This window comes from Hippopotamus amphibius, chromosome 15, assembly GCF_030028045.1.
Source record: "Hippopotamus amphibius kiboko isolate mHipAmp2 chromosome 15, mHipAmp2.hap2, whole genome shotgun sequence".
Taxonomy (NCBI): domain Eukaryota; kingdom Metazoa; phylum Chordata; class Mammalia; order Artiodactyla; family Hippopotamidae; genus Hippopotamus; species Hippopotamus amphibius.
The window spans coordinates 5164654-5190798 of record NC_080200.1 but is presented as its reverse complement, the minus strand read 5'-3'; the positions used below and the strand labels follow the sequence as shown (position 1 = coordinate 5190798).

The following is a 26145-nucleotide window of genomic DNA, read 5'->3' as shown; positions in this document are numbered from 1 at the left end:
TAAGCGGACAATCTAGAAGAGCGTGCAGTCGGTTTTTAAGAATGAGAAGAATCTCTATGTATTGACTTGGAAAGACTCCCAGCCTGGTGACTAAAGTGAGGCATGCAGGGTATAAAGCAGTAGGTGGTGTGTGCTGTCTCGAAGTAAAGAGGGTCGTTAATAAAAACCTACATTCCTGCTTGCGTAAGGAAATTCTGGAGAGCTATACAGTCACCTTAAAAAAAAAAAAAAAAAAAAAGGAGTTACTTATGGGGAAGGTAGCACCTGGGTAGCTGAGGAAGATGGCTAGAGGTTACATTGTTTCCCCTGTGCACCTTTTTATGTGTTTTGGTCTTTGAATGATACACATATATTATTTAACCAAAGAGTCAAATATTTTAAAGATTCTACCAGGCTGTCTGGCCCCCAGCACAGAGTTTCTCAACCTCAGCACTGTTAACATTGGTGCCAGAAAATTCTCTGTTGTGTGTGAAACTGTCGGACGTTGAGCCGCACCCTGGCCTCTATCCACTAGATGCCAGTAGCAGCTCCCAGGTGTGACAACCCCGACTGTCTCCAGACATCACCAAAGCTCCCCTGGGGGCAAAACCACCCCAATTGAGAACCACTGCCCTCACCCAGACTCCTCGGGGGTGTGCTGTGCTGCCAACCTTCCCGTTATCCCTCATTTTTCCTGAAAAAGGCTTTTTTATAGAGGGTTTATCAGGTGTCAACACTGTGCTGAGCAGTATTGAAAGAGTACAACAGTCCTCCCCCAAAAGGTGCCGTTTTTAGACACAGTTCACAGATGAGGAAACTGAAGCTCAGGGAGGTGAAGCCAGGAAGTGATGCTGCCAGGATTTGAACCCAGGTCTGGTTCTTCAAAGCCACCACCACACACACACCAGCCCTCCCCTCCTGTTCTAACTCTCCCACCCTCTCCCTTCCCTGCCTCTGCCAGTGGCACCAGCATTTACAGCCTGGGGACCAAAGCACAGACAGGTTAAGTAACATGCCCAAGATCACACAGTGGAGGAACTGAAAAAAGATTCATCATCTTGGCTCCAGTGACCACCCCCACCCCGAGTCTAATCAGATCCCCCATCCTGGTGGATCTTTCCCACGATGACTGTCACATCCGTCTCTTCCTTTCCACTTCCTTGGCTCTAAAGTTTCATCTCTGCCACCCGGAATTTGGGCTCCCAGAGAAAATAAGAGGGTCTGGTCATCACTGTGGCCGCCCATGATGGTGTCATCCTCTCTGGGTCTCAGATCTCAGAGGGATCAGCTTAGAGACTTGCTTCAGTCTGACCTCACCCATGAACCATGCCCACCAGCCAGCCCACTCACTGCCCTGCAGCACCACTATGGGGGCACCGACCCGCTCCCACCTCAGGGCCTTTGCACTGGCGGTGCCTCCTGCCAGGAGCACTCTTTCCTCAGACTCACAGGGCTTGTTCCCCCACTTTGCCCAGGTCTCTGCTCAAATGTCACCTCATCGGTGAGGTCTCCCAGACCTCCTACACAAAAGTGAAAGCCCACACTCCCAAGCCCCCTTTCTCCAGACCACATACCACCTCTGACAAAGTATATGTTTCCTTATTTGCCCACTGGCGGTGTCTCCCACTAGAATGCGGGCTCTTTGAAAACAGGGGTTTGTGTGTCTTTTTCCCATTGTCTTTGCACCAAGAAGAGGCCTGGCATACATAGTAATTGTTGATGAATAAATGAAAAAATGAATGAATGAATGTGCTCTTCCCACTCTCGACCCAGGAAACAATGCAGCAAAAGCAGAGGAACTCTGAAGAGGAGATGAGAGAAACTGAGAAGCACCCTAATTCCAGCCTCCACACCTTTATTTATGCCATTGTGTGTCCACCACCCCACCCCACCCCCATCAGGAGCCCTCCCTTTTCTCTCCCTGACCTTCCCTATCCCACTGGCAGTTCATGACCCGGGCTTAAATCTGTTGACAGTCAGGAACTTGCAAACTTAGAGAGACTGTTCTTGTGACACCTCCCTCTGGCTTAATGTGACCACCTTTTAGCTTCCCGTGCATGGCCCCACTGTGAACGGGGCACAGGGCTGAGCTTCAAAGGGAGACAAAATGCACAGGGCAGGATGGCACAGAGCTCCCAGACAAGGAGGATCAGGGAACACCCCTCTCCAGTGCAAGGCCTGACACAGCTAGGCACTGAAACCCAGAACAATTAGAAAACTCCTACTCACTCTTCAAAACCCAGCACAAATGTCCCCTCTTGCATAAAACCCAAATCCCCCAGGCAATGTCTTACCTTTGCTCCAGGGCCCCCAGCCCAGAGATTCCTCCGTCTGCCCTGGTTCTGACAACACAGGGCTGGGGGATGCCTGTCTCCCCCAGTCTGGGAGCACCTTGAGGGCCAGACCCAAGCCTGGGTCCTCGGCGTTGCCCAGCACAGAAAATCAGGGCACATTAGTCCCTGCAGCTGCACTCCTAGAGATTAATGCCACACTCCCTTGCCCTTTATCAGAAAACCAGCTGCAAGGAAGATGCAGGCCACTTTCCCATTCGCTGCTATTGAAGCCTCACTGGATCTCGACAGCCCACAAGTCTGGAGGCTGACTGGTCCAACAGCTGCTTCCTTGTGTGTGGAAGCCAGAAGGAGGCAAGAAAATGTAGGCAAATTTGGAATGGCCTGTGGCCAGAGCAGCTGGCCAGGGGGGGAGGGGGGTCTCTGGGGTTCCCTCATTCTTTCAGGAAGCCTGACTGGGCTAGGGGAGGATGGGACACCCACTTCTCCCTCGCATGGTGCCATCCCTAGGAAACACCCCCAGGGACCCCCATGGGCCCACTCCCTGATCACTTACTGCCCCTCCCCCCATCCGCACGTGGCATCTCAGCCCAGAGAGGAGGCAATGCCCCAGCCTGCCCGCCATCCATCCCCAGAGAGCTTCCCCTCACCCGCTCACAGCACCTCCAGACAAGGCTTTCATCCTGGGGTAGGGCCCGAGGGCTGGATGACAAGTGTCCCCTCAGACCCCCAGGGCAGGCAAGGCACCCCCAGCCGCCAGTCATCAGCAGACATCATTTCCCACCCAGCACTCAGGAGACCAGAGGGACCCAGAGAAGGTACAGAAAGAGAATCCAGTCCAGTTACCTCCCCAACCCAACCGCATTCAAATAGGGATTTGAATATATTTCCTGAGCTGGGGGCGGTCACAGTCAAATCCACCTCCCCCTGGACCCCGGGGCCCTTGCATAAGTTCCTACAGAGAAAAAGCAGCCATTTCTAGGTTCCCAGAACCCCAGGAACCTACTCTCGGGGTTCAGGACCAGATCCCGCCTCAACGTGCCCCTACGGATGGATAGAATTGGGAAAACCAGTGTCCCAGGCCCACAGCCCCCCAACCGCCCCACGCTGCCCCAGGCCCAGGCAGGAAGCCAAGGGGAAGATGTGAGGGGAAGGAAGGGGCCCAGGGCCTGGGAGGAGGAGACACATGTGGGGGAAGGAATCAGAGGAGGCCCCTCCCCCATAGCCAGAATCTTGGGGGGGGGGTGTCAAAGTAGTCAAAAACCTCAGGCACCCTGTGGTCCACCCAGGGAGTTCCTAGCCCCCCTCAAGACCCCCACGCAGCCCCATTTGGAGGTTTGATCCCCAGTGGAGTCAGCCTGGGGCTTTGGGAGCTCTAACCCCAAGTTTGCTAGTTCTCAGCATAGATATGGGTTAGATGCGAGCCTATGAACCCATTCCCACTAACCTTGGGTGGCCCACCCCTGAATCGCCGAGTGTGAGGACCCCCACATCCCTCCCAGCGGTGCCAGACCCAGAGTGGGGGTATCCTCCCCTCTACACAGCTGGTCCAGAGGTGCAGAGCATCAGTCCCCTGGGTACCAGCCTGGGGTGCCGCCCGACACCCACCCTCGGGCAGGCTCGCCAGTGGCGGTCTCACCTGGGACATCTGGGGCCGCAGGTTGACTTCCCGCAGGTTGATGGCGTGGGGCAGCAGGTTGTTGAGCAGCTGGCACAGAAGGACGCCATCCCGGAGGGCCTGCGCCAGCTCACACACCTGGGCCCCATCCCAGGTCACGCGGTGGCTGGGCGGCAGCACCCGGCACTGGATCAACCAGTGAGTGCACTGGCGCCACAGCTCCATGGCTGCTGGCTTCCCGGGCCGGCCCGCGCACCCACACGGCCTCCGCCCGCCGGGCCTCCCGCCTGCCTGCCTGCCTCTGCTAGCTAGCTACCACTTCCTCTTCTTTGCCTGTAACTGTCGCCCTGAGCGGGGGTGGAGGAGGAGGAGCCGTGGGGGTGTGGGGGGGGGGGTGGGGGCGGGGGGAGCACCTGCAGCCTAGCCCCAGCCCAGCCCCTTTCAAGCAGGACCTGGCCTCTCTTTCCCCCACCAGCTAACACCTGGGCATCTGGGAGTGGAGTCAGGGTAACTAGGCGGAGACCTGTTGCCTTCCTCTGTATCCAGCCCAAGAGCGGTACCACCTCGGAAACGTATTCAAAATCCGCCCTCTTCTCAACCCTCCCTCCTCCGCCTCCACCCTCGTCCAGCCCCCATCCTTGCTAGCCTGGACCAGCGCAGTCTCCTCCTCCCCATCCCTGGGCTCTGGTTCTTACCCCTCACAGCCTGTACTCCCCACATCAGAGGGCGCCTGTGGAAACACCTAAGTCAAACCACTATGGTCCCACCGCCCCCCTCATTTGGGGTAAAAATCCTCCCTGCAGCCCGCTTACCTATTCCACTCTCCCCCTTGTTTGCTCTGTCCATCCAAACGGGCCGCCTCAATGTGCCTCCAACACACCAGGTCACCCCAGAAGCTTGCCCTAGAATCCTGCCACAGGGCCTTTGCACATGCTGGGCCTCTGCCTTAGGCAATTTCATGGCCAGGTCCCTAACTTCCTGCAAATCGTAGCTCCAGATCACCTTCTCATGAAGTCTTATCAAACCTTCCATTTCAAATTACAGCCTTTTTCCCCACCCCATCACACCCTATTTCACTTTCCCACATTAAGCCCTAATCATTGTCCCACAAACCTGGTATTTTATTATACTTATCTCTCTGTTGTGTACTGAGAAATTTGTGTCTCTTATGCTGGAGCCACTCCCCACCCCCACCCCCCAAAAAAACCCGGCACATGTACATGCTCCATAAATATTTTTTGAATGAATGAGTGAATGAGTAGTTGAAAGCTCTACCTCTGACATTTATCCCAAATCCTTTCATTTATCCCCATGGCCCTGGCCACCATCGTCTCTCTCTTTGTATAGACTTTACATAGACTTTCATAATGTCGTTCATTCGTTTAGCAAATATTTACCGTCTTTGTAGCCCTTATCATTCCCTGAAATTATCTGGTCTACGAGGTCTCTCTCCCCATCTTCACCCCACTAGACTGTGAGAAGCCTCTGTCCCTTCTCCATCTCATAAGCCCTCCACCCCAACGCCGCCACCCCCGGGATTTTCTTTTTTAATTATACTGTAACCACTAGAGGGCGATAGACCCCTTCACTGGACAAACCCCCTACCCTCTAACTGTATCAAAACCAGAAGGGAGTGGGTCAAGGCAGAGACGCCACCCCTCAGCAGTTCCTGAGACTGGAGTCTCTTCCACATTGGCAGATGGGGAAGCCCAGACTGGAAATTCCCAGATTTACGATCCTACAGGCACCAACACTTGCTTCCCCAAGCATCCGTGGCTCTCTATAAGTCAATTTCCTAATCTGTAAAAAGAGTGACAGTTTAAAATGAGTGACCTTCACCGTTTAGAATGATGGTTGGGATCAGAGATGGTGGGGCTGCAAAGATCAGACGAAGACAGGATAGCGCTCCAGGGCTCCGGGCTTGAATCCCACCTCGACCAATCACAAGCCGTGTCAAACTTGGGCAGACTTGGGCTTAGCTGCCCCATGCCCCAGTTTCTGCATCCAGAAAATGGGGTGATGAAAACAATACCCATCTCATTGAGAGGTCTACGTAAAAATGGAATGTGCTGAGGCAGGGAGAGCAAACAGAGCAGTCCCAGCATACAGTAAGCGCTTAATCAATGTCAGTTGCAGCTACTGCTTTCAATTCTGTTGTTATTATGCGCCCTCCAGAAACTTGGCCAGGGAGTCCTCTTTCTGGTTCCAGATCCCATCCCCATCCCCACCCCCCCACCTTTCTCACGCTCGTCTCCCGGCAACAGGATGGAAGCCCCCCTCCCCTGCTTCCCTCCACCTAGGAAACCACCTGAATGTCCCCCCCACACACACGTCCTGCCAGAGTCTAGATCAGCTCCAAGGTTCTGTTACTGCGAGAGGCTGTCGTGTTTTCCCGCATCTCTCTCCACAAAACCTGACACCCAATGTGGTTCCTTCCCGGAAACCCAGGGGGGAGGTCTGGAGGAAGCGCACCCCGTTACGTCACAGCCGCCACCACTCCCTGCCGGGCGAGAGAGCCCGTAGGGACCGGGAGTCCCGCCCCCGCCCAGAACACTGAGGGGCTAGGAGACACCCCCTTGCCGCGTCCCAAGGGACCGGACTAAAAGAGGAGCGGCGGTGAGTGGGCGTGGTCAGCCGGAGAAGGGCGGGGCAAGTTTAAGGGGGCGGGCTCCACTAGTAGAAAGAAAAGGAGTTCCCAAGGGGGCGTGGTCTACGGGAAGAAGGTTTTGTCCGAAGAGGGCGTGGTTAGCGAAAAGAAAGTTTCTAAAGGGGCGGGGCGAGAACAAAGGGGAGGGGTTAGAGCCCCAGAGGTTACTGATGGAGACGAGGCGGGGCCTGGAGGGGTGGGGTTTTAAGTGGGCGGGACAAGGTGATGGGGCTCGGTTCCCTTTGGGCGCGGCAGGTGAAGACTGGACCTGGCTGGGGCGGGAAGGGAGGGGTCGGGAGCCTCAGAGCCTCAGGCTTCCGCCCGGCCCCAGGTTCTTGGGAGCTCCGCGGGTCCCGGCCCAGGTGAGTGAGGGGCCCCAGGCATATCCAGGACCGGGGGATTATTGAGACAGGGAGTTCTCTCTTCCAGGTGGGGCCACCAGCTCGCAGGGAGGAGCTGGGTATCTGTCCACGCGCGTCCGCGAAGGTAAAAGGGGTCGCCTGATTGGGTCGCTGTGCATCACACCTTATCCGTGTACGTGGGCGTCCTCCTCCAAGCGTGTTTTCTGTGCTACGCGGAAAGCCTCCCTGCTTCCACTTTTGCCTGAGGGATCTCTTTAAACCACAAACCGGATCGTGCCCCTCCCTCATTTCGAACGCTTCCCTAGCTCTCCTTCCATCCCACTGAGATGAAAATTCGAGGTCCACCAGTTCCTGCATCGTCTCTGCCTGCCTCACTGCTCTCCACTTCGCTCCCGGCTCACAGCATGTAGCCTGCTTGATGATGTAAATTGTAAAAAGCAAGCTCCAGGCCTTTGCACTTGGTGTACCCCTACCTGGACTGCTCTTTCTCCACATCTTTGCATAACTGTCTCCCCTCTACTGAGGTCTCAGCTCCCATGTCACCTGGTGGGAGAGAGGCTCTTGACTATCCATTTAAGTTAGTGAGCTCCGGCCAGCCTTCTTTACATCTCCCTGTTTTATCACTTTCATTGTTCACCCTTAGACATTATCTTCATTCATCATGCACTTAGTGGTTTTGTGTGTCTTGCCCACAAGTGGGGCCTTGGTCTCACTGGTCACTGTTTCTCCAGGGTCTAGAACAGAGCCTGGCATGCAGTAAGCATTCAACCAGTCAACATTTGCTCAAGTTTGAGTCTCCACATCCACCTGTGTCTCTGTGCAGGTGGCTGTCCTCCTGCATGTGTGTGTACGTGTATGTGGCCGACAGAGTGTGAATAATCCCTTCCGTCCTTTCCCCAAGCTTGCATCTCACTCACCCCCTCTCCTGACTCTGCCCTGTTCCCCTCTCCTCTGCCCAGATATCCAGAAATTATTCCAAAGGATGCAGGGCAGGTGGATGACTTAATTGGCCTGTGGCTGACCTGTGCCCACTCTGAACTCCCCCGGAACTAACCAGAGCCTTGTCAGTGACACACCTCCACACCCACTAAGGGGCACGTAAGACAGGGAAAGCTGGAGTCTGGGGACTCTTAAGACCAAGGCCAGGTCTGGCCCAGCTGACAAACAGGAAGTGCTCAGGAATCCAGGAGACACACCTGGCTTTCAGGTATGTGACGCCTGGAGCCAGTGCTCTGCTCAGCTGCCCCGCCCCTTAAGCTACTTAGGGCCAGTCTGGGAGCTTCTTGCCCCTTTCAGGCCCTCAGCCCAGCTGACTCAGGTTGTAAGAATCCAGGTGCTATTTCCCTGCAGACGCTGCCAGGCCCAGAAGGCCTTGGGGGTGGGGGAAGCAAGGAGCAAACCCCCTGCTTCCCTCCCATCCTAGGCAGTTTTTTCCACCAGACACTTGAGACACTGGGGGCCCGAGGCCTGTGCTATATTCAAGGGATCCTAAAGCATCTGAGACCTTAACTTGACCACAATAATAACGAAATGAATCGGCTTCAAGATATGAAAATCTGCAAATGCCTATTTGCTGTTTGCTGACATATCTACAAAAATGGGACCTTTTAAGGTCTTTAAAAATGGCAGTACATTGGAAAGCCACCTATGGGTCAGATGTTTATACAGTCTAAGAATTCTTTATTTATTTGGCTGCTTTGGGTCTTTGTGGCGGCACGCAGGCTTCCTCTAGTTGCAGCCAGTGGGGGCTACTCTTCCTTGTGGTGCGAGGGCTTATTGCAGTGGCTTCTCTTGTTGCGGAGCACGGGCTTTAGACGTGAGGGCTTCAGTAGTTGTGGCACGTGTGCTCAATAGCTGTGGCTCACGGGCACTGAGCAGGCTCAGTAAGTGTGACACATGGGCTTAGTTGCTCTGCGGCATGTGGTATCTTCCTGGACCAGGGATCGAACCGGTGACTCCTGCATTGGCAGGCAGATTCTTAACCACTGTGCCACCAGGGAAGTCCTAATCTAAGAATTCTTGAGTGTGTATATAGATGGCTGAGATGCTATGGACTTTAGTAAATTAAGTTCTCCCCAGCCTGGAGTTTCTTTCACCCCATGAACCACCTGGCTTGCTCCCTCAAGATCCTCCCAATCTTTACCCACCAAGACCTTCCCGAGCCACCCTATGGAAAAACCTGAACTTCACCGCTTGAATCTTCATATCCATCCCTGGTTTCATTTTTTCGCTTAGGTCTCTCTCATCCATCCTATACTTCCTCATCTACTTGCTTATTTTCCTAATCACTGTCTTCCGCACTAGAACATCCCTAAGGACAGGAATTCTGGTCTGTGTTGTTCACTGCTGGGTCTCTAGTGCCTAGAAGGAGGGCCTGTGGGTGCCCCATGAATATGGGTTTGAGTGAATTCGTTAATTACATTTCTCCAAAACATAGCAATATGTCATCTGCATTAAAAATTGCGTTACATTTGAGAACAATGTCTTCTTCCTTTGCAAGAATCCCAGTGAAGGCATAACCATTTCCATGAAATCACAGCCTCTTCTAAATGAAAGTTTGGGACTTCCCTGGTGGTCCACTGGTTAAGACTCCACGCTTCTTATGCAAGGGGGCGGGGGTGCGGTGTTCGATCCCTGGTTGGAGAACTAAGATCACATGCGCTGCAAGCCCTGGCCAAAAAAATAAATAAATAAATAAGAATAAATTAAAGTAATATATGGGTTGATTTTAATCTGATATATATCAAATATAATTCAGATATAATTTAAAATTAAAATATATAATCTGACCATGGGTAACTTCTTTAACTTAAAATATAAATATATAAATACTAATATATAAATATATTTTTATATTTAAAATATAAATATTATATATTAAACATTATACATTATATATTATAATATTCTAATATATTTATATGTAATTTATATAAATATATACTATATATTAAAATATAATAGATATTTATATATATACACATATACAGAGAGAGTTGCATTTCAAGGTTTGATAAGATGTGGGCTGCTGTCTTCAAAACCATGAGGAACATGGAAGGGCTGACCTGGCCACTCAGGAAGCAAGAATAATTATTCCCATTTTACAGATGAGGAAGACCAGGGCCTGTTGGAAGCACAAAGCACAGCCCCTTCACCATCTGCCCCCGAGAGCTCCATGCAGGTGCCACAGGATGGAGAGGACTTTGCTGGTCAACCCTGGTACCACGGCCCCCTGTCCCGCCAGGTACCGCTGCCTCCTGCAGGACCTCAGGATCATCTGATGGGGAGTCTCGCCCATCTTTGACTTACTGGGGACTCCTAGGTCCCAGATGAGGGGTTTAGGGTCAAGGTCTATCAGAAAGAGTGGCTCGAGGGCTAAGGACTGTCTTGAAGCTTGGTTGGTGTGGCATGTTACTTCTTATATTTAAATTATCACTTCCTTGGGATGGTATTAAGGATGGTGATGGGGATTGAAGAGTGTCCTAATGAATCCTCAAACCACTCCTTGGCACTTCTCTCTCTCTCTCTGGATTCCAGGCCCCATCTCCCTCTCAATCCAAAGCTCCTCACCCTCTTCTCCAACTTATTAGGGGTGATCTTCAGGAGTCCCAGGACCCGGGGTATCCAATCAAATCATGAGAGGAAGCGTAACTTAGTGGTTAAAAGCCCCCCCTTTAGCCCCAAACAGCCTGGGTTCAAATCCCATCGCTACAACCCACATTGGGTGTGAACGAGGGCAAAGTATTTTACATCTCTGGGCCTCGATTTCCCCATCTGTAAAATGGGCATAATAGTGCCTACCTCTTTACCTTGGTAAAGGATGAAGTGAGTTCATACATTTTACACCTAAAACAGTGCCTGACATATAATTATCAAGGGCTATCCATGTGTCCATTGCACATACTGTCCACTCCCCAGCCCCCATCACCAGCTCTGCTTTGCCCCTCTCTGGTGTTGTGGCCCCCAGCCCCTGTTTTGACACCAGCCACCATGGCGGGCAGAAGATTGCTTGACCATTTTTATAAAGGTTGATTTAAAGGCCATGGTCTGCTTGGAAGGACCCAGTGAGTAGCTTTTCTGGAAGCCATATTTGCATACCAAGCTCAGTGCATGTCCTCGGGTTAGAAGTTGCATTAGTCAGTGTCGGCTAGTGGCTATAACAAACATTCCCAAGGGGCTAGTTCATGTCTCAGTCCAAGGGATGCAGAGCTCCAAAATGAGTCAGACCCAAGCCCTTTCCATCCTGTGTCTTCACCATCCCCCAGGGCCTTGGGGACCTCAACTGGTGGTTTGACACAAAACCACCCAGTCTCTGGGGTGGCTTTTCTTGAGGGGGCAGGTGGGCAGTGGGGAGTCATTATCAACTACCAATTCAGGCTCATGTCTAAACCCCTTGTCCCCTGTTCTGCATCCCCAGAAGGCTGAGGCTTTTCTCCAGCAAGATGGCGACTTCTTAGTTCGTGCATCTAGGTCCCGTGGGGGCCACCCTGTGATCTCCTGCCGCTGGCGGGGCTCAGCCCTACACTTCGAGGTGCTCCGTGTGGCCCTGCGGCCCCGGCCAGGTCGGCCCACAGCCCTCTTTCAGCTGGAGGATGAGCGTTTCCCAAGCCTGCCTGCCCTGATTCACAGCTATGTGACTGGCCAGCGTCCACTGTCCCAGGCCACGGGGGCTGTGGCCTCCAGGCCAGTGACGCGGCAAGGACTTATTCGACGCAGCTTTAGTGAAGACAGCCTTCCAGAGGGCCCAGCTCAGACAGAGCCACTCAGGTATGCATAGGCTCCCTACCTCTGTGACAACACCCAAAATACCCCTCAGGGTTCTCCACTCAGCACTGTCCACTATTGACATTGGCAGCCAGATTATTCTTGGTTGTGGGCGGCTGTTCTGTGCATTGTAGGATGTTGAGCAGCACCCCGGCCTCTATCTACTAGATGCCATCAGAATCCTCTTTGCCCCGCCCCCTAGCTGTGACAATCAAAACATCTCCTGACGTTGCCAGGTGTCCCCTAGGGGTATCAGGCACCCTGATTGCGACCCGCTGGTCCTGAATGATGGGATGTAAGGTTTTCTGAGTGTTGGTGGGGGCTGTTCTGCTCAGAGTAGGACAACACATCTCCCCCATCTCTGTCCCCAGGGCTAGGAAGCGGAGTGACAGTCAGCCTGCAGGTTTGGAGCATGTAGGGCGGCCAACAGAAGGCCACCCTGGATCAGGTAAGGGTGTTCCAGGACAGCACATAACTCAGAGATTGCTCTGCTATGCACTACTCAAGTGACCTTGGGCAGGTGACTTAACCTCCTAGAAAAGAGATGGTGATGCTCTCAATGTTGTCATGGTGACTAAAAACACATGACTAAGGACTAGGTGCTTAAAAATATGGGTTTACAATGATTCCAAAAAACCCCCCATGCTCTAACCATGGCTGGCCTCTCCAATAATTCCTCTAGCATCCCCTCCTCACTCCAGCCACAGTCTTCCTTTCAGTTGCTGGAGCCTTCCAAATTTGTTCCTGCCTCAGGGCCTTTGCACTTGCTGTTCTCACCATTGGAAACCCCATTCACTAATCTTTACCTGATTGACTCCTTCTCATCTAACGTGAGTTCCTCAAAGCAGATGACCCTGATCGTCCTACATAAAGGAGGAGTCCCCTTTATGCCCCAACTGCCCAGTTCACCCCACCCCCAATTCAATATGAGGCTCGTTGTGTGCCAGACATGCTACTAAGTGCTGAGATACATCAATGAACAAGAAAGAAAAAGATCCCTGCTCAAGTGGAGCCAACATCCCACTAGAGGAAGAAGGACCACAAACAACAAAAATGAGTCAATCATGAATGCTTTGGGTTAAAAATTAAAAGTAGGACAGAGTAAGGAGTATGGGAACAGTAGTGAGTATTATGATTTTAAGAGTAGTTAGGGAAGGTCCCATGGAGAAAGATTTTAAGGAGATGAGGGAGGGAACAATGTGGATAATCAGATGAGAGTGGCCCAGGCAGAGGGGGAACAGCCAGTGCAAAGGTCCTGAGGCCAGAACAAGAGTTTAAACTGTTCATTGAACCAAAAGGGGGTGAGTGTAGCAGAAACAGTGGAAGTGAGGGGGAAGTCAGGGGAGATTGGGCTCAGATTGTGAGGGCTTCTTGGGCTAATATGAGGACTTTAGCCTTTATTTAAAGTGATCTGGTAACCTTGCGGAGGTTTTAAGCCCTTATAACAGGGTCAACTTAAATGCTTCATAAATACAGAGTCTCCCAAAAGCCTGGGTATAGTTTTAAGTTCCAATAACCTCAGAAGTAAATATGTCACAAACTTAACAAAAGACATCATTCAAAAGTCTGATAAATTCAGTTTCTTTGATGCTTATGTGGCTTTGTGATTTTTGAATGACATTTTTTCACTTTAATTTTGTACGGTCAGTGCTTACCGTCTTCAATCACAGGGGCAAAAAAAGAATTCAAATTTAAAATGCAGTGTTCAAAATGTGTAAAACTACATAGGTGTCAGAGAAAGTTCGTTTTCAAACCATTGGTAAGTGTGTAGCACTGATTTGGTAAAGTTGTTCAACTCCAAAGCCGCACCAAGGTAGGTTGGGATATCTGGTTATTGGCTGAATGGGAGGATGAACCAGGAGGTTGGTAGCCCATGAAGCCACCCAGCCAGCCCAGCTATCTTCTCTGTGTTCCTCTTTCACGCCCTCTCGTATGACCCTCAGGAGCCTCCACTATGCCCGCATCTGCCCTGCCTCGGACAGGCAGTGAGCCCATGTTGCTAAAAACGCCCGTTCCCCTGGGATCCATTGCTGACACCCTCAGGGCCTCTGATGGGCAACTTCATGCCAAGGCACCAACCAAGCCACCTCGAACACCCTCGCTGATGCTGCCTGATGCCTCTGGATGCCCCCCAACATACTGTGAGCTGGTGCCCCGAGTGCCCAGGGTCCAAGGAACACCCCCTGGCCACAGCTGCCCAGAGCCAGAAGCACCATGGTGGGAGGCTGAGGAAGAGGAGGAGGAGGAGGACAGACGTTTTGTAAGACCACAGGCCGAGGTCTCTTTCTGCCCCGCTACCAACCCCTTCTGCCTGCTGGGCTGCCAGAATCGGCCTCTGGAAACCGAAGTCCTGCGTACTCTGCGTGGCCTGTTCCTGGAGCACCATCCTGAGAGCACCGCTCTCCACTTGCTATTGGTGGATTGCCAGGTGGGTCACCTACCCAAGCTTTTCCTCCCCAGGCAGGGGCTGAAGCCAGGACAAGGCCCAGCCCTACCTCACATCTGTATACTAACTCTGCTCCCTTGACCTCCCTATTCTTACCCTGGTCCCCCATCACCAGGCGACTGGCCTCCTGGGAGTGACCAAGGCCCAGCGGGTTGCCATGGGGGTCGCCTCTGGTCTGGAGCTGCTCACACTTCCCCATGGGCATCACTTGAGGCTGGAACTGCTGGAGAGGTGAGCCAGCCGCCTGGAATCCCTGTGGTCTCCAAACCTCCCGCCATTCCCGGTCCCCCAGGGAGGTGGGGGATGGGCAGTGCCACCGACTGTCCCTCAAGCCTGCATTGCAAACCTCCCCACTGCCCCCAGACCCTTGCCCTCCGCCTCTACAGGCTTGAGACGCTGGCATTGGCGGGGGCGCTGGCAGTGCTGGGCTGCGCAGGGCCGCTGGAGGAGCGCGCAGCAGCCCTGAGGGGCCTGGTGGAGCTAGCCCTGGCACTGCGGCCAGGAGCGGCAGGGGACCTGCCCGGACTGGCTTCGGTCATGGGCGCCTTGCTCATGCCCCAGGTGCGTGGGAAGCAGGTATGGGGAGGTGGCTGGAGTGCAAGTGATGGGGAAGAGTGGAGAGGAGGCGGGCTCAGGTCTCTTCCTCCAGGTATCGCGGTTGGAACGCACGTGGCGCCAGCTGCGAAGGAGCCACACCGAGGCTGCGCTGGCCTTCGAGCAGGAGCTGAAGCCACTGATGCGGGCACTGGATGAGGCCGCCGGTGAGTGGCATCGTTCGAAGAGTGGTAACCAAACAACCAGAATCCCAATCCAGTCCTAAGCCCAGCCCGGGTCTTAGGTTCCCGCCCCTGCTTCTCTCCTAGGCCACGCTCCCTGCCCTAGGCCGGGCCCCTGACACATCCAGCTCTAGGCTAGGATCTGGCTTCTGGGTCTCGTGCCAAACCCCTCCCCTTGCTTCTATCCTAGGCTCCACCCTGGCCCTATATTCTACCAGCTGTTTCGGTCCTAGGCTCCGCCCCTTACGCAAGGCTCCGCCCCCTGTGCGAGGCTCTATCCTGGACTCAATCTCTAGGCCCCGCCCTCACTCTGTCCCAGGCTCCACCCCCGCCTTAGGCCACTCCCTTGTCCTGCCCTGGGCCAGGCTCAAGCCTCCGTATCTGACCCAGACCCCACCCCTTGCTCTGTCCGAGGGTGCCTCGGCCCAATGTATATCGCACCCTCTTCACCCTAGGACCCGTCCTCTGCCCCTAGCCCAGCCCAGACCCTTCCCCCAACAGGACCCTGCGACCCGGGCGAGGTGGCGCTGCCGCATGTGGCACCCGCGGTTCGCCTGCTGGAGGGCGAGGACCTCCCGGGGCCCTTGGACGAGAGCTGCGAACGGCTGTTGCGCACCCTGCACCGGGCGCGTCAGATGGCCCGGGACGCGCCCAGTTTCCGGGAGGCGGCGGCCCGGCGCCTGCGAGGTGAGCGCCTCCTCTGCGCCGGGTTGCCAGAGAGACTTTAGGAACACCCCGCATGCTCCAACTCGGTGCCCCAAACCCACAGGGCCAGAGACTGGAGCCTCCCGCCATGCCTCCCAGAGTCCCACCCAAACTGGGCCGGCCCAGCCTCAGGGGGTTCTCACCCCAGCACACGCCACAACCTGCAGTGTTGACGGAAACAGGGCCCTCTGCCCCAAAAGGGAGGCCCAGCCCCCCCAGGGCCACGCCCACAGGGTCCCGCTCCCACTCTCCCACCTGGGAAGGCCGTGCCCCTAGTGGATCTCGATCCCCCCTCAAGAATGCCCAGCTCCCTCCAAAATGACTCAGACCTTCACCCGGTAGAATAGAACGACACCCCCACTGCGCTCAAAACCACAACTCTCTCCTGTCCTGGGGCCGCCCAGTCTCCAGAATCCCCCACCTGGGTCATTCCTGCCTTCGCTGGCGACCTTAGCACCCCTTTCCTTCCAACATGGCCCAACCTCCCCGCCCCACCCCCCAAGTTTGTCGCGCAGGGAGGCCCGGACCCCAAATCCCACCCCCGGGGGCGGCTCCATCGCCAGGCACAACGCCTAAGGTGGGGCCCTCAGGATCTCACCCCTGGAACAGACTGCCCCCATGCACCTACCGAGCCCCTCAGCCACCCCACCCCGACTCCTGCAGACCGAGGAGCCCCCTCCCTGCTAACCCTGCCCAGTTGTCCAGGTAATCTAGGGCAGAGTCCCTCCTGGGTCAAAGTCCCAAGGGAATAAGGCAGGTGTGGGAGGGGCAAGGCAGGTGCCTGGACCCCGCCCCCAACCCGCCTGGCCCCGCCCCCAGGATTCCGGCCCAACCCGGAGCTGAAAGAGGCCCTGACCACTGGTTTCTTACGGAGGCTGCTCTGGGGAAGCAGAGGGGCTGGGGCGCCATGGGCCACACGTCTTGAGAAGTTCCAGCGTGTCCTCAGCGTCCTGTCGCTGCGCCTGGAGCCTGACCGTTGAATGCACAGACCCCCTTCTTCACGCTGAGATACCCAGGCTTCTGGGGACCACTGATGGAGACCAAGGAAGCCGCCCAAGCTTCCTCACACAGCCAAATGCACAGAAAGAGGGGACCCGGTTTGCAAGAAACCACCCTGCACCCTAAAAAGGCACACAGATTCTGGGGGAGGGCAGGCTCCTCCCCCACACTAGAAGACCCAGATGTCTAGAGGCTCTGGACACCCTCTCCCACCCTCCACACATATCCCACAAATGGTGAATGAGTGGCTTTTAATGTTAAAGAGAACTTGCAGATCTGTAAGAGGCCTGAGTTCAAATGCGTTTTAAAAGCTGTGTGACTTCTACTGGATCACTTGACCTCTCTGTGCCTGCCTTCAACATAAAAGGGAGGTTGTGTACTTTCTAGAGGTTGTCATGGGGATGAAAGCTCAATGTTTGAATGAACTCATGGGTGGAGAATGCCCGGCACACAGTAGGTGCTCAACAGGTGCTACCTGAGCTGAGTGAGCTTAAGTGAACACCAAAGGGATGACGTCTGGTACCCTCCTCCCTACAGGAGTCACAGACAAGCACCCAACTCCCAAAAAGGGAACGGGTTTGTCCAAGGTGTGCCCAGCTTCGCTTCCCCTTCCTCGTTCCCTGCGTGGCCCTTAAGGAGGGTGGCGTTTGACTATCCAGCCCCGGTACCCGAATCTTCTAATAAGGCACAGGCTGCAAGAGTTTTCCATCATTTTTTTATACAAAACAGAACGGCCCCAGCCGAGCGGCAGGAAGAAAAGATTCGAAACATGAGTATGTACATCGATGGTAGAAGGCACAGCGGGTCCATCTGGGGTGAGGAGTGGGGGTGGGGTGAGGAGTGGGGGCAGCAGGTTACACAGGTCTCAGCTGAAGCCACGGGGGCAGAAATAAAGTGCGTAGGTCCTGGGGCCCCCCGTGGCCCAGAAGCAGCAGCCGACAGCCCCCCTCTTCCCGCCTCTGGCGGGGTTCAGTTGAGCGTGATGCGGAGGTAGGAGGTGGGCACGTAGCCCTCGCCTCCCTGTTTCCGCCTGACCCGGGTCCACCCGTCGCCTTTATCCTCTTCCATGAGACTGAGGTCCTCGCCCTCGGCCATGGAGATGGTGCCCTCACTGGACCCTGTCACGGGGCAGAGGTGGGCTCAGGTCTGTTGGAGGCAGATCTCAACAGAACTCAGCCCCAAGGAGCGCCCCCAAAGCCACTGATGTGCTACCCAGCCTGTCCTTACCTTCAAAGTGGTAGATAGCCACACAGTGACCTATGGGGGATGCAGGCTCCTCTTCAAAATCCTCATCAAACTCTGTGTAGATGGGAGCATCCTGACCCTCCTCGGAGGGGGGCTCTTCAGAGCTGGTTGGAGGGAGCAAAGCAGGTGAAGACAGGTCCCCCTGGGGACCAGGGACAGACCCACAGTGGCCTCCCTGCTCACCTCTCCTTGTTATCCTGTGATCCATTGTTGCTGTTGCTGTTGCTGTCTGGTGGCGCGCTGGCTGGGGGATCTGGAGGCCGAGTGTGCCGGCCCAGGGTGTCGCCCCGGTTGCTTAGGACCCGGCTCTCGGCTTCTGCCAGCCAAGCCTGAGAGGAGGGGAACAGCACAGTCAGCTGCAGGGCCAGGCTCGGGGTCAGCCCTCTCTGGGCCTGGAGGTTTCCTGAGATCACCCATGCACACCCAAGGCGGTGATGAGAAACAGCTGGAGCACCCCACCCCCAGTACCTCCCTGTCCCCCTCCCTCCCCCAAGAAGTGACTCAGCCAGGCCTGCCGGGCCCGCCCCTCCCCAGGGTCTTCCCTGACCTCATACTTCTGTACTTCCAATTTCAGCCGTTCGATGTTGTTCAGGGTTTCTGTGATCCGGGGTTCCAAGCTGGCCGGGTCCCCCATCTGGGGTGTCTTCTCATATACATCCTTCATTTTCTTCAGGGCCTCCCTAGGGTGAGACAGACGAAGGAGAAAGAATCCCATGGGCTTTGCTTCAGGGAGCCCAGCCAGCGCTTCAGAGCCTGGTTCAGATCCCAGGGTGAGCATTTCTTAGTTGTGTGAGTTTGGGTTAAGTTACTGAAACTTTGTCTCAGGATGCTTGTCTGAAAAAGGAGAATAACGGTATCTATATGTCTATGTCTGTATATCTCCTGTAAGTTGTTGTGAAGATGAGAACAGTGCCTTTACTTATTCAGATATATACTGAGTGCGTACTGCATACCAGGTACCCGTTCCAGGCATTTGAAATATAGCACTAAACAGAACTACCAGGAGCCTACCTCCGTTCACAATCTCTCAGGAAAACAGGAATTCTAGTGATCCATCTATGGGGTTTGGAATAGTGCCTGGTATACAATAACACTCTATAAACACTAGCTATTATTATTGTCATTAGTCCCTGGCCCCTGCTTCCTCCCTGTCTATATATCCAGGCAGTTATGGTTACAAGCGTGGTCCTTTGGACGATGTCAAACCTGGGTTTAACTTCTTTCCAGTCCTAATACCTGATGCACATTACAGATGAGGAAACTGGAAACAGCCAGAATTCAAGGGCCAGTCCATCTGGACTCCAGAGCATGCACCCGTAACCTCCACATCATAAAAACTCAGGAACGATAGACTTCTCGAATGGAACTTTACACCAATAAAAACCGTCTTGTACAAGAAGTTCTGTTCAAACGGCAAAATATCATTTGGCCGCCTGTCTGCAAGTGGCAAACGTCATTCTTATTATGTAAGAGGACTGGGAAGAGAATCTTGTTGCTTGGAAAGAGTGAGTAAAGATTTTCTTTTTTTAATCTGGCAGGTTTCTTTATTGTTAATATTTTAAGTGTTTTGTTATTAAATGAATAACCATATGCTGCTTTTTTTTCATTTAGCCAATTAATGTAGTAAGTGAGACTGATAGATGTTTTGATATTGAACCGTCTTTGCATTACTGGACTAACCCCCAAATGACCTTTTTTTTTTTTCCGGTCTTTTTATTATTTTTTTCATTGTGGTAAAATATTCATGATATAAAATTTCCCACTTGAGCTATTTTTAAGTGTACAGTTCCATGGCATTAAATTCATTCATGTAGCTGGGCAATCACCACCACCACATGATGTATTACTGTTTTTAATACACCATTGGACTTGCTTGGCTAGGGTTTTGCAATCTGAGATCATAAGTTCATTATATAAGTCCATAATTTTATTTTCTTGAAATCTTGCGAACTGCATTTTGGAACTGAGATTCCACCAGCCTCCTAAATGAGTGGGCAAGCTTTCGCTCTTTTTCTGTTTGCTGGAATGATTTATATAAGATGGGAAGTCACGGTTTCTTTTAAGTGTGGTAGGGATCATCTGTAAACCCGTAAGGACCTGGGGTTTGGGGGGGGAGGAGATCTTGGAGTACCATTTCAATGTAATTCATTTATTATTTCACCTTGTTCCTTACCTGCCACTCTCGCGCCTTACCTCTGGTCAATCTCCTTCTGTAGTTCACGGTTCCGTTCTTCCAGCTGCTGCTGAAGCCTCTTTCTCTGCTGTTCCGGGGGCAAGTGGCTGAAATCCTCAGTCACCACTGTCTGCAAGGTGGAAGAGGTCTGAGTTCAGGAACACAGAGTCTGAGCTTCCAGGGTCTAAGACATGCCTAAGACACACCAAGTCCACCTTCCTCCCCACCCAGAGTTCTTGGGGGGCAAGGCCATGCACAGAGCAAAGCAGGTCCGGGTGGGGCCATGGAAGGAGGGGGCCCAGCCAGCGGCAGGAAGCGAGCCCAGGGTCCCGCCACCCGGCCGCTGGGCGGGCTGGGGCCGCCCCCTCCTCCTCCCCTGGAGGCCTCACTTACCCCACGGCTGCCTCGAAGGCTGCGGAAGGATGCTAGCCGCGGTTTGACCGACTTACTGATCTCACTCAGTATGGCCAAGGGGTCGAGGCCGGAGCGGGGGGACGGGGGTCCGTTAGGTAATGCCGAGGGCAGGGGGCCCCCCAGGGGGGAGAGGGGTGGGGGGCGCGGCTACCGGCAGGGGCCAGGGAGGGCATGGGTCAGGAGGGACGGGAGGATGTAGAGAACAAGGATGGATGAACGGACGGACGATGGACACAATAAAGAAAAAGGGGGGAAAAAACCAAATGGAGAAAAGAAAAAAAAAAGTAAGAAAACCACAACTCAAGATGCACAATCACACACACAGAAAATGCATGCAAAGAGCAACACAAAAATCTGGGAGGTGGAGGGAGGGCATTAATTAGATTGTGAGCCAGAAGGCCAGACCCCTCCCACCTCCCTTGCATCCTATATCCACTTTCAAGAATGGAGTCTGGGGGTGCAGGGAGGCCCATGTTTCTGTCCCCCCCCCCCACCCCCCAGCTTTCTGGGCTCACAGTCTAGAAGACGGTGCGAGAGGCATGCAGGAATCAAGGCCTCAGACAAATATGGGGCCACAGACTTCAAGGGCAAGCTGAGAGAAGGGTCAAAGGCATGAAATACCAAAAGGGTTACAGCTGGGGTTTAAGCTGTGGGATTGCATGTATAAATTGAAGAGGGGTATCAAAGTATATGTCAAGAGGAATCCAAAGTATAAAACAGTATAAACTAGGGGTAAGGGTGCTGTCAAAGGTATAAGAAGCCAGGGGTGTCCAGGTATGTGTCTGACATTGAAAGCTAAAAAATCCCAAGAAAAACCAGCCTGGGGTGGTGGAGCCAGAGACCCATCGGAGAATTGGAGAGACTCAGTGGGAGTCCCTAGGGCTAATGTCCCAGGCCCTCACCCAGCCCTGAATCCCCAGAGCAGTTCTTCTCCCAGCATCCTGAGAAGCAGCAGACAGACGCCACAGGCCCCCCTCCTCCCCGCCCCCCCCACAAGCCTCGGGGGACTCCCAGGCCAATCGCCCAGCCGCCTTCCTTCCCTCCAGCCCGGGCCAGCAGCCAAGAGGAAAATTCCTGCCCGGGACTCAGCGTTCCGGCGGCTGGGGCTGACTCAGTGGGGGCCCCTCACTGTCCCCACTCACACCCATCCCCTTCGCCCCAAGGGCCCCGGCCCCCACCTTGTTCTTCTTGCCGAAGGGCCAGCGCTTAGCTCGGCTGCGGCCCGGGCCTCGCAGCTCGGGCCGTCCATCTGAGGGGGTGCCGAGGCTGCTGTCTGAAGGCACTCGGTTCATGGGCTGGCTGAAGTCTTCGAATTCCACGTCGCCCGGGCGGGCAAAGCCTGACTTGTGCAGCTCAATTAGGACCTGGGAGTCCTGGGGGAGGGAATGGTGGGGGGCAGTCAGAGGCATGACTGGGTGCCTAGCCTTCAGGCTCCTCCTTCTGCCCCCTCCTCCCCACCCCCCCGCCCTCGTGGTCCTCCAGGACCAGGCACCCACGTTCTTAGCATCCACAGCATCTGCGGCCACCTTCATGCCCTCCAAACACTTGGCGATGATGGGTACCACCTGCAGCTCAGCCTCTGACAGGAGCCCGTACCCAGCCCCCAGGTGGGTAGCCCGCCGCTCATCCATGTCCTGCAGCTTCTGCAGGGACAGGGGTGCAGGGTTCTCAGGGGTGCCGATGGAGGGGCTGGTGGCAGAGTGATTCACTCTGCGAGCATGGCAGAGACCCACACTGGTCCCAGCCCCAAGCCCAGTCTGGCGGCGAAAACACAGAATCAAACACAGAGATTTCCAGCTCAGTGTGGTCAGGGGAGAAACAGGAGGCCAGGGAGATTTCAGAGGGGAATTTGAGGACCTCCCCTCTCCTTGCCTAGGGAGTCAGGAGAGGCTTCTCAAAGAAGGTGAAAATGGAGCCAGGGATTTCAAGAAAAAGCATACCCAGCACCGATACTGCCAGTCCCAGAGTTGGGACAGAGAGTAGAGTACAACCCTGAAACAGAAGAGGGGATATTCGAGATCTTTCAGAGGGGTTGTTAGAGCTGGGGCTTGGAAGAATACGTAGGAGTTGCAAAAGGAAAGAATGACATCCCTGGCAGAAAGAACAGCTTGAGTAAAGGCAGAGCACACTTTGACTATTTGTTTCTAATGCCTTTTCAATTTAGAGATTAGGGCATTACAGCTGGGGTTTTGACAAATGTGTAAGAGTTGGTTAACTCGGGTTTTGCGGGGAAGGTGGGGCTGGGGTTGTGGAGCACTCACATCAAATATCTGGGGCATCTGGGAAAAATAGAAGTGGGCCTGGTCTCGGTTGAAGCGCTGTAGTTGGGCTGCATACTCATTTTTGCTTTCTTCTGCCATGTGACTCCGAAGGTGGGCTTGTTGCTTGGCCTGAGGAATATCGAGGTGGGGGTCACAGCCTGGTTCTGGTTCTGCCAAATCCTGACCCCCAAGGCTGTCTCAGACCCCACAGGCACCTTCTCCACGTCGGCCTTGGTGGCGTTGATATCCTGGTCCAGCCGCTCGGCGGTCTGAGCTGCCTTCTCAGCTTCCCGGCAGTCCCGCTCAAATTTACGTTTACTCTGTGTCAGGGACAGGACCGGAATGAAGCAGCCACTAACTAAGGTTTCAGGGACTGGGTGGAAAGTCACCCAGCAAATGGGGGGGTCAGGGTACAGGCAACAGGCAGGCTGGATATCCACGGGGGGATGGGGTCCATGCCAGACAAAGAGGGTACCTCCGTGAATTGGCAACCCTCACCCAGCTGCTCGGGGCCAGAGCCTTGCTTCTCCACACCCACAAACTCACATTCTCCAGCTGCTTGAAGCCACTTTCCAGCTGCTGCTGGGCCCGACGGCCTTCTTGGAAGTGCTATGGAAGGAGGAGGGCGATAAGACTCACCCTGGTTGCAGGGGCCCACGGGAAGTCCCAGAGAGGGGCTCACCCACCATCTTTCTCTCCTGTTTCATCTCCTGTGAGTACTTGGCCAGCTCGAGACACACACGGACGCTGAGGTTCTCGGCCACCAGCTCCCGCTGGCCGGCAAAATCATTCACCTCCTGGAGAATCTGCATAAACGACTGCTGCTGGCTGAACCTGGGGTGCGGTGGAGGGGGACAGGGGCTGGAGGTCAGGGGCCGTATGAGAAAGTGTGAGCCTCAAGACATTCACCCCAGAAGCAATGATAAATTCTGGTCCGCATCCCCAACTCTTGAGGGAGAGAGAGAACTCAGAATTCTCAGAATTTGGGGGGCTTTTAGAAAGGGGATACGATGCTTACACCATCTTTTTGCATCACCCTAGTGGTGTCAGTGGCAGCGTCCTGTAACCAAATACCATAAACATTTTGGAAAGGAGAAGTATTAACATCTGTGCTAAGTGGGATTAAAAACCAGGACCATGATGAATGTAATTAACACCAGGTCAGTTCAGGTCAGAGGTTGCCTCCAAACAAGTGACCAGAAAAACTTTTGATTTCTAGAGCTTTTTGGATTCTGGAACTGGGGACTTGGAATAAAGTGAAATGATCTGGGCATTGTTTTAACACATTATCTTAATCTTCACATGAGCCCCTACAAGGACATCATCATCATCATCCCCAGTTCACAGGAGAGGAAAACAGAGGCACAAAACTTAAGTCACTTGCCCAGAGTCACTCATTTAGTAACTGTTGGAGCCTCTCTCATTTAATAGGTGAGGAAAGTGGGGGCGGAGAACTTGGGTCAACTGGCCCAAGCGGTTCAGCTGGAAAGTAGTGGATTTAGAATTCCAACCCAGGTAATACGGTTCCTGCATCCAAGCTCATACCTCTAGGTGGATCTGGGGTGAGAAGTGAGGGATCTGCTTGGGGGGGCCCAGCTTGAGGGAGAGGAAGTGAGTCCCAAACCCCCTGCCCTCCCAAATCTAGCCCTGCATCCATCCCCTCTTTATTCTTACTTGGATTCAGGGTCATCTTTCCCAGGTCTTTTGGGCATATATTTTTTCACCAGGCTCCTACGGAAAGAGGCAGGAAGGCTGAGCCCACAGCCCTCCAACCGCTCCCCCTAACCCCAGGGCGAGGCCACCCTAGGGTCTCACCGCAGCTGCTTTGCGTAAGCCTGCTCCACCTCCGTCCGCTCTTTCACGAACTTCACGTATCTGTCCAACAGGTCCAGACCCCACTGCGTGTGCCGCTCGAGCACCTCAAACTGATCCTAGCGGGGGATTGGAGGGGCCGGGGTCAAGACCTTGGGACCCCACAGCCGCCGACCTAGCGGCAGGGGAGCCTCCAGGCTCCGAGCTCCGAGAAGGAGTGGCTTCCCGGCCCCGCCCCGGAGCAGCGCGGGGGGAGGCAGGAAACCGGCGGGAACCCCCTCCCCTTCCCAGGAAGGGCCAGGGAACAGGGGCGGGGCCCCAGCCGGACTACAGGGTCCCCTCTCCCGACGTCCAAGAGGGGGTGAATGGGGCAAGGCCACTCCCCCTGCCCCGGCTCCCCTAATCCCCCCCCAGATTCCGGAAAATCCGGCCGGCCCGGCGTGAGTCAGGGCCAGAGGGGCAGGGTTCCCTGCAGCTTGGGGGGCCCCAGAATGGACAGAAGGGCAAGCACCAGATTCCCCCGGTCGCCATGCTTCCCCGGGTCCCCCCAGGGGTGACTCAGTTTCCCTCACTGACCCCACTGCACTTCCAAAAGAAATCCCAGCATTGGTGTGGGGGGCGATCTAGTTATCCCAGGGCAGCCAGGGACCCAGGAGTGCCACCGCCCCAGAAAGAGGAGGGTCAGAGGTCCTGGCTAGGAAAGGGGGAAATTTCTGGGGCTTCCAGGGCACAGGGTCGAGGCGGTCGGATGGCTGCCCCTCCCAGTGCCTAGGGCGGGCTGGGGGAGGGGGCTGAGGCCGAGCCTTGCAGCCCCCTCCCCCCTACAGCGTCCCAAGCCCCTAGTTGTTGATTAGCGGCGACGCGAGGGCGGTCTGGACTTCCAGGTCCCACGTGGGGTTGAAAGTGGCCAGAGGGTCCCCTCCCCCGCCCCAGCCGGACAGGCGGACGGCGGGCAGGGACCCAGGGACCGTAAGATAAGCCGCCGGCCCAGTCAAGGCGCTCAAAATAGGTGACCTCTGCCGGCCTCCCCCGCCTGGTCCCAGTACTTCTTTTTGCCCTCCTCTCTATGAACCTCATACCTCAGTTTCCCTACGCCGCTCCTGCAAGGTCGCCCTCTGCTCCTGGGCGTCCTGAAACGCCCTGGGAAACTCCGAATGAGGGCGGAGAGCGGGGATTCGGTGGAAGGGAAAGCGCAGAGACCCCGCTAGGGTACTGCAGGGGCAAAGCGAGGGTCTGGACCCCAGGAAGGGAGGAACTTGGAGCCGGGCGGATCGGACTCACCCACAGTTCGGTGCCCCAATCCATACTGCTCCTGCGGATGCCGACGCCGCCGCCGCGCCCGGTCCCCACCGCCCGCCGCCGGGAGACTCAGCCCAGGGCTGAGAGCCCGGCCCCGCCCCGTTAAGGCCACGCCCACTCCAGGCTCTGCCACGCCCCCGCCCGCGCGGAGCCCCGGAGCAGCCCCCCTGAAGGTGTGGCCCCCCAAGGAGGCGGGGCCCAACGGACGCCCCGCCCTCTCTTAAAGTAACGTTGCCACCCGACGCCACCGGACAGACCCCTTAAAGGACCCCCCACCCATTTTCCAAATCCTCTGGGACCTTCTTGTCCTGCCCACGCCTGCCCCGCCCTGGACTGCTTTTCCTTTTCTCTCTC

General features: G+C 54.8%; 3 protein-coding genes across 13 annotated transcripts in view; 1 reads left to right on the top strand and 2 right to left on the bottom strand.

Annotated features, from left to right (window-relative positions):
• VAV1 (vav guanine nucleotide exchange factor 1) overlaps nt 1-4314 on the bottom strand; it is a 62447-nt gene extending 58133 nt beyond the window's left edge. The window contains exon 1 of one of the 2 annotated variants that reach the window (XM_057710095.1): nt 3910-4314. In XM_057710095.1, the coding sequence (XP_057566078.1) occupies nt 3910-4113 (204 nt within the window). In that variant the 5' untranslated portion in view covers nt 4114-4314. The remainder of the gene's footprint in view (nt 1-3909) is intronic. The other variant, XM_057710096.1, reaches the window with a different exon arrangement.
• Nucleotides 4315-6790: 2476 nt separating this feature from the next.
• SH2D3A (SH2 domain containing 3A) lies at nt 6791-19533 on the top strand. 7 transcript variants are annotated; one of them, XR_009049224.1, is made up of 12 exons: nt 6791-6897; nt 7857-8104; nt 10005-10141; nt 11315-11664; nt 12033-12109; nt 13605-14089; nt 14223-14338; nt 14494-14668; nt 14757-14868; nt 15385-15570; nt 18506-18602; nt 19085-19533. XR_009049224.1 is itself a non-coding variant. In XM_057709380.1 (11 exons), the coding sequence occupies exons 3-11, from the start codon at nt 10073-10075 to the stop codon at nt 19150-19152; spliced, it is 1638 nt and encodes a 545-aa protein (XP_057565363.1). In that variant the 5' UTR covers nt 6791-6897; nt 7857-8104; nt 10005-10072; the 3' UTR covers nt 19153-19533. The 7 variants fall into 7 exon arrangements, 5 of the variants coding, with proteins under 5 accessions (XP_057565363.1, XP_057565364.1, XP_057565365.1 ...); XR_009049225.1 differs by having other exon boundaries at nt 19060-19533; XM_057709380.1 differs by lacking the exon at nt 18506-18602.
• TRIP10 (thyroid hormone receptor interactor 10) lies at nt 17284-25878 on the bottom strand. Of its 4 annotated transcripts, XM_057709388.1 has the most exons (15): nt 25774-25878; nt 24496-24611; nt 24355-24411; nt 23367-23514; nt 23227-23289; nt 22896-23000; nt 22681-22809; nt 21916-22062; nt 21598-21792; nt 20399-20566; nt 20026-20135; nt 18380-18512; nt 18016-18161; nt 17815-17936; nt 17286-17705 (listed from the first exon to the last, which is right to left on the bottom strand). In XM_057709388.1, the coding sequence occupies exons 1-15, from the start codon at nt 25795-25797 to the stop codon at nt 17557-17559; spliced, it is 1812 nt and encodes a 603-aa protein (XP_057565371.1). In that variant the 5' UTR covers nt 25798-25878; the 3' UTR covers nt 17286-17556. The 4 variants fall into 4 exon arrangements, with proteins under 4 accessions (XP_057565367.1, XP_057565369.1, XP_057565368.1 ...); XM_057709384.1 differs by lacking the exon at nt 20399-20566 and having other exon boundaries at nt 17284-17705; XM_057709386.1 differs by lacking the exons at nt 20399-20566; nt 25774-25878 and adding an exon at nt 25572-25763 and having other exon boundaries at nt 17284-17705.
• Nucleotides 25879-26145: the final 267 nt, after the last annotated feature.

Bases quoted from the DNA above. Each gene is read 5' to 3' on its own strand.
- TRIP10 (XM_057709388.1), bottom strand. From the start codon at position 25,797: ATGGATTGGGGCACCGAACTGTGG. The intron at 23,001-23,226 runs GTGAGTTTGTGG...TCCCTGACACAG, and splicing joins GCTTCAAGCAGCTGGAGAAT to AGTAAACGTAAATTTGAGCG. The intron at 22,063-22,680 runs GTGAGTGCTCCA...CTGTCCCTGCAG, and splicing joins AGATGCCCCAGATATTTGAT to AAGCTGCAGGACATGGATGA.
- SH2D3A (XM_057709379.1), top strand. From the start codon at position 10,073: ATGCAGGTGCCACAGGATGGAGAGGACTTTGCTGGTCAACCCTGGTAC. The intron at 11,665-12,032 runs GTATGCATAGGC...CTCTGTCCCCAG, and splicing joins GCTCAGACAGAGCCACTCAG to GGCTAGGAAGCGGAGTGACA. The intron at 14,090-14,222 runs GTGGGTCACCTA...CCCCATCACCAG, and splicing joins TGCTATTGGTGGATTGCCAG to GCGACTGGCCTCCTGGGAGT.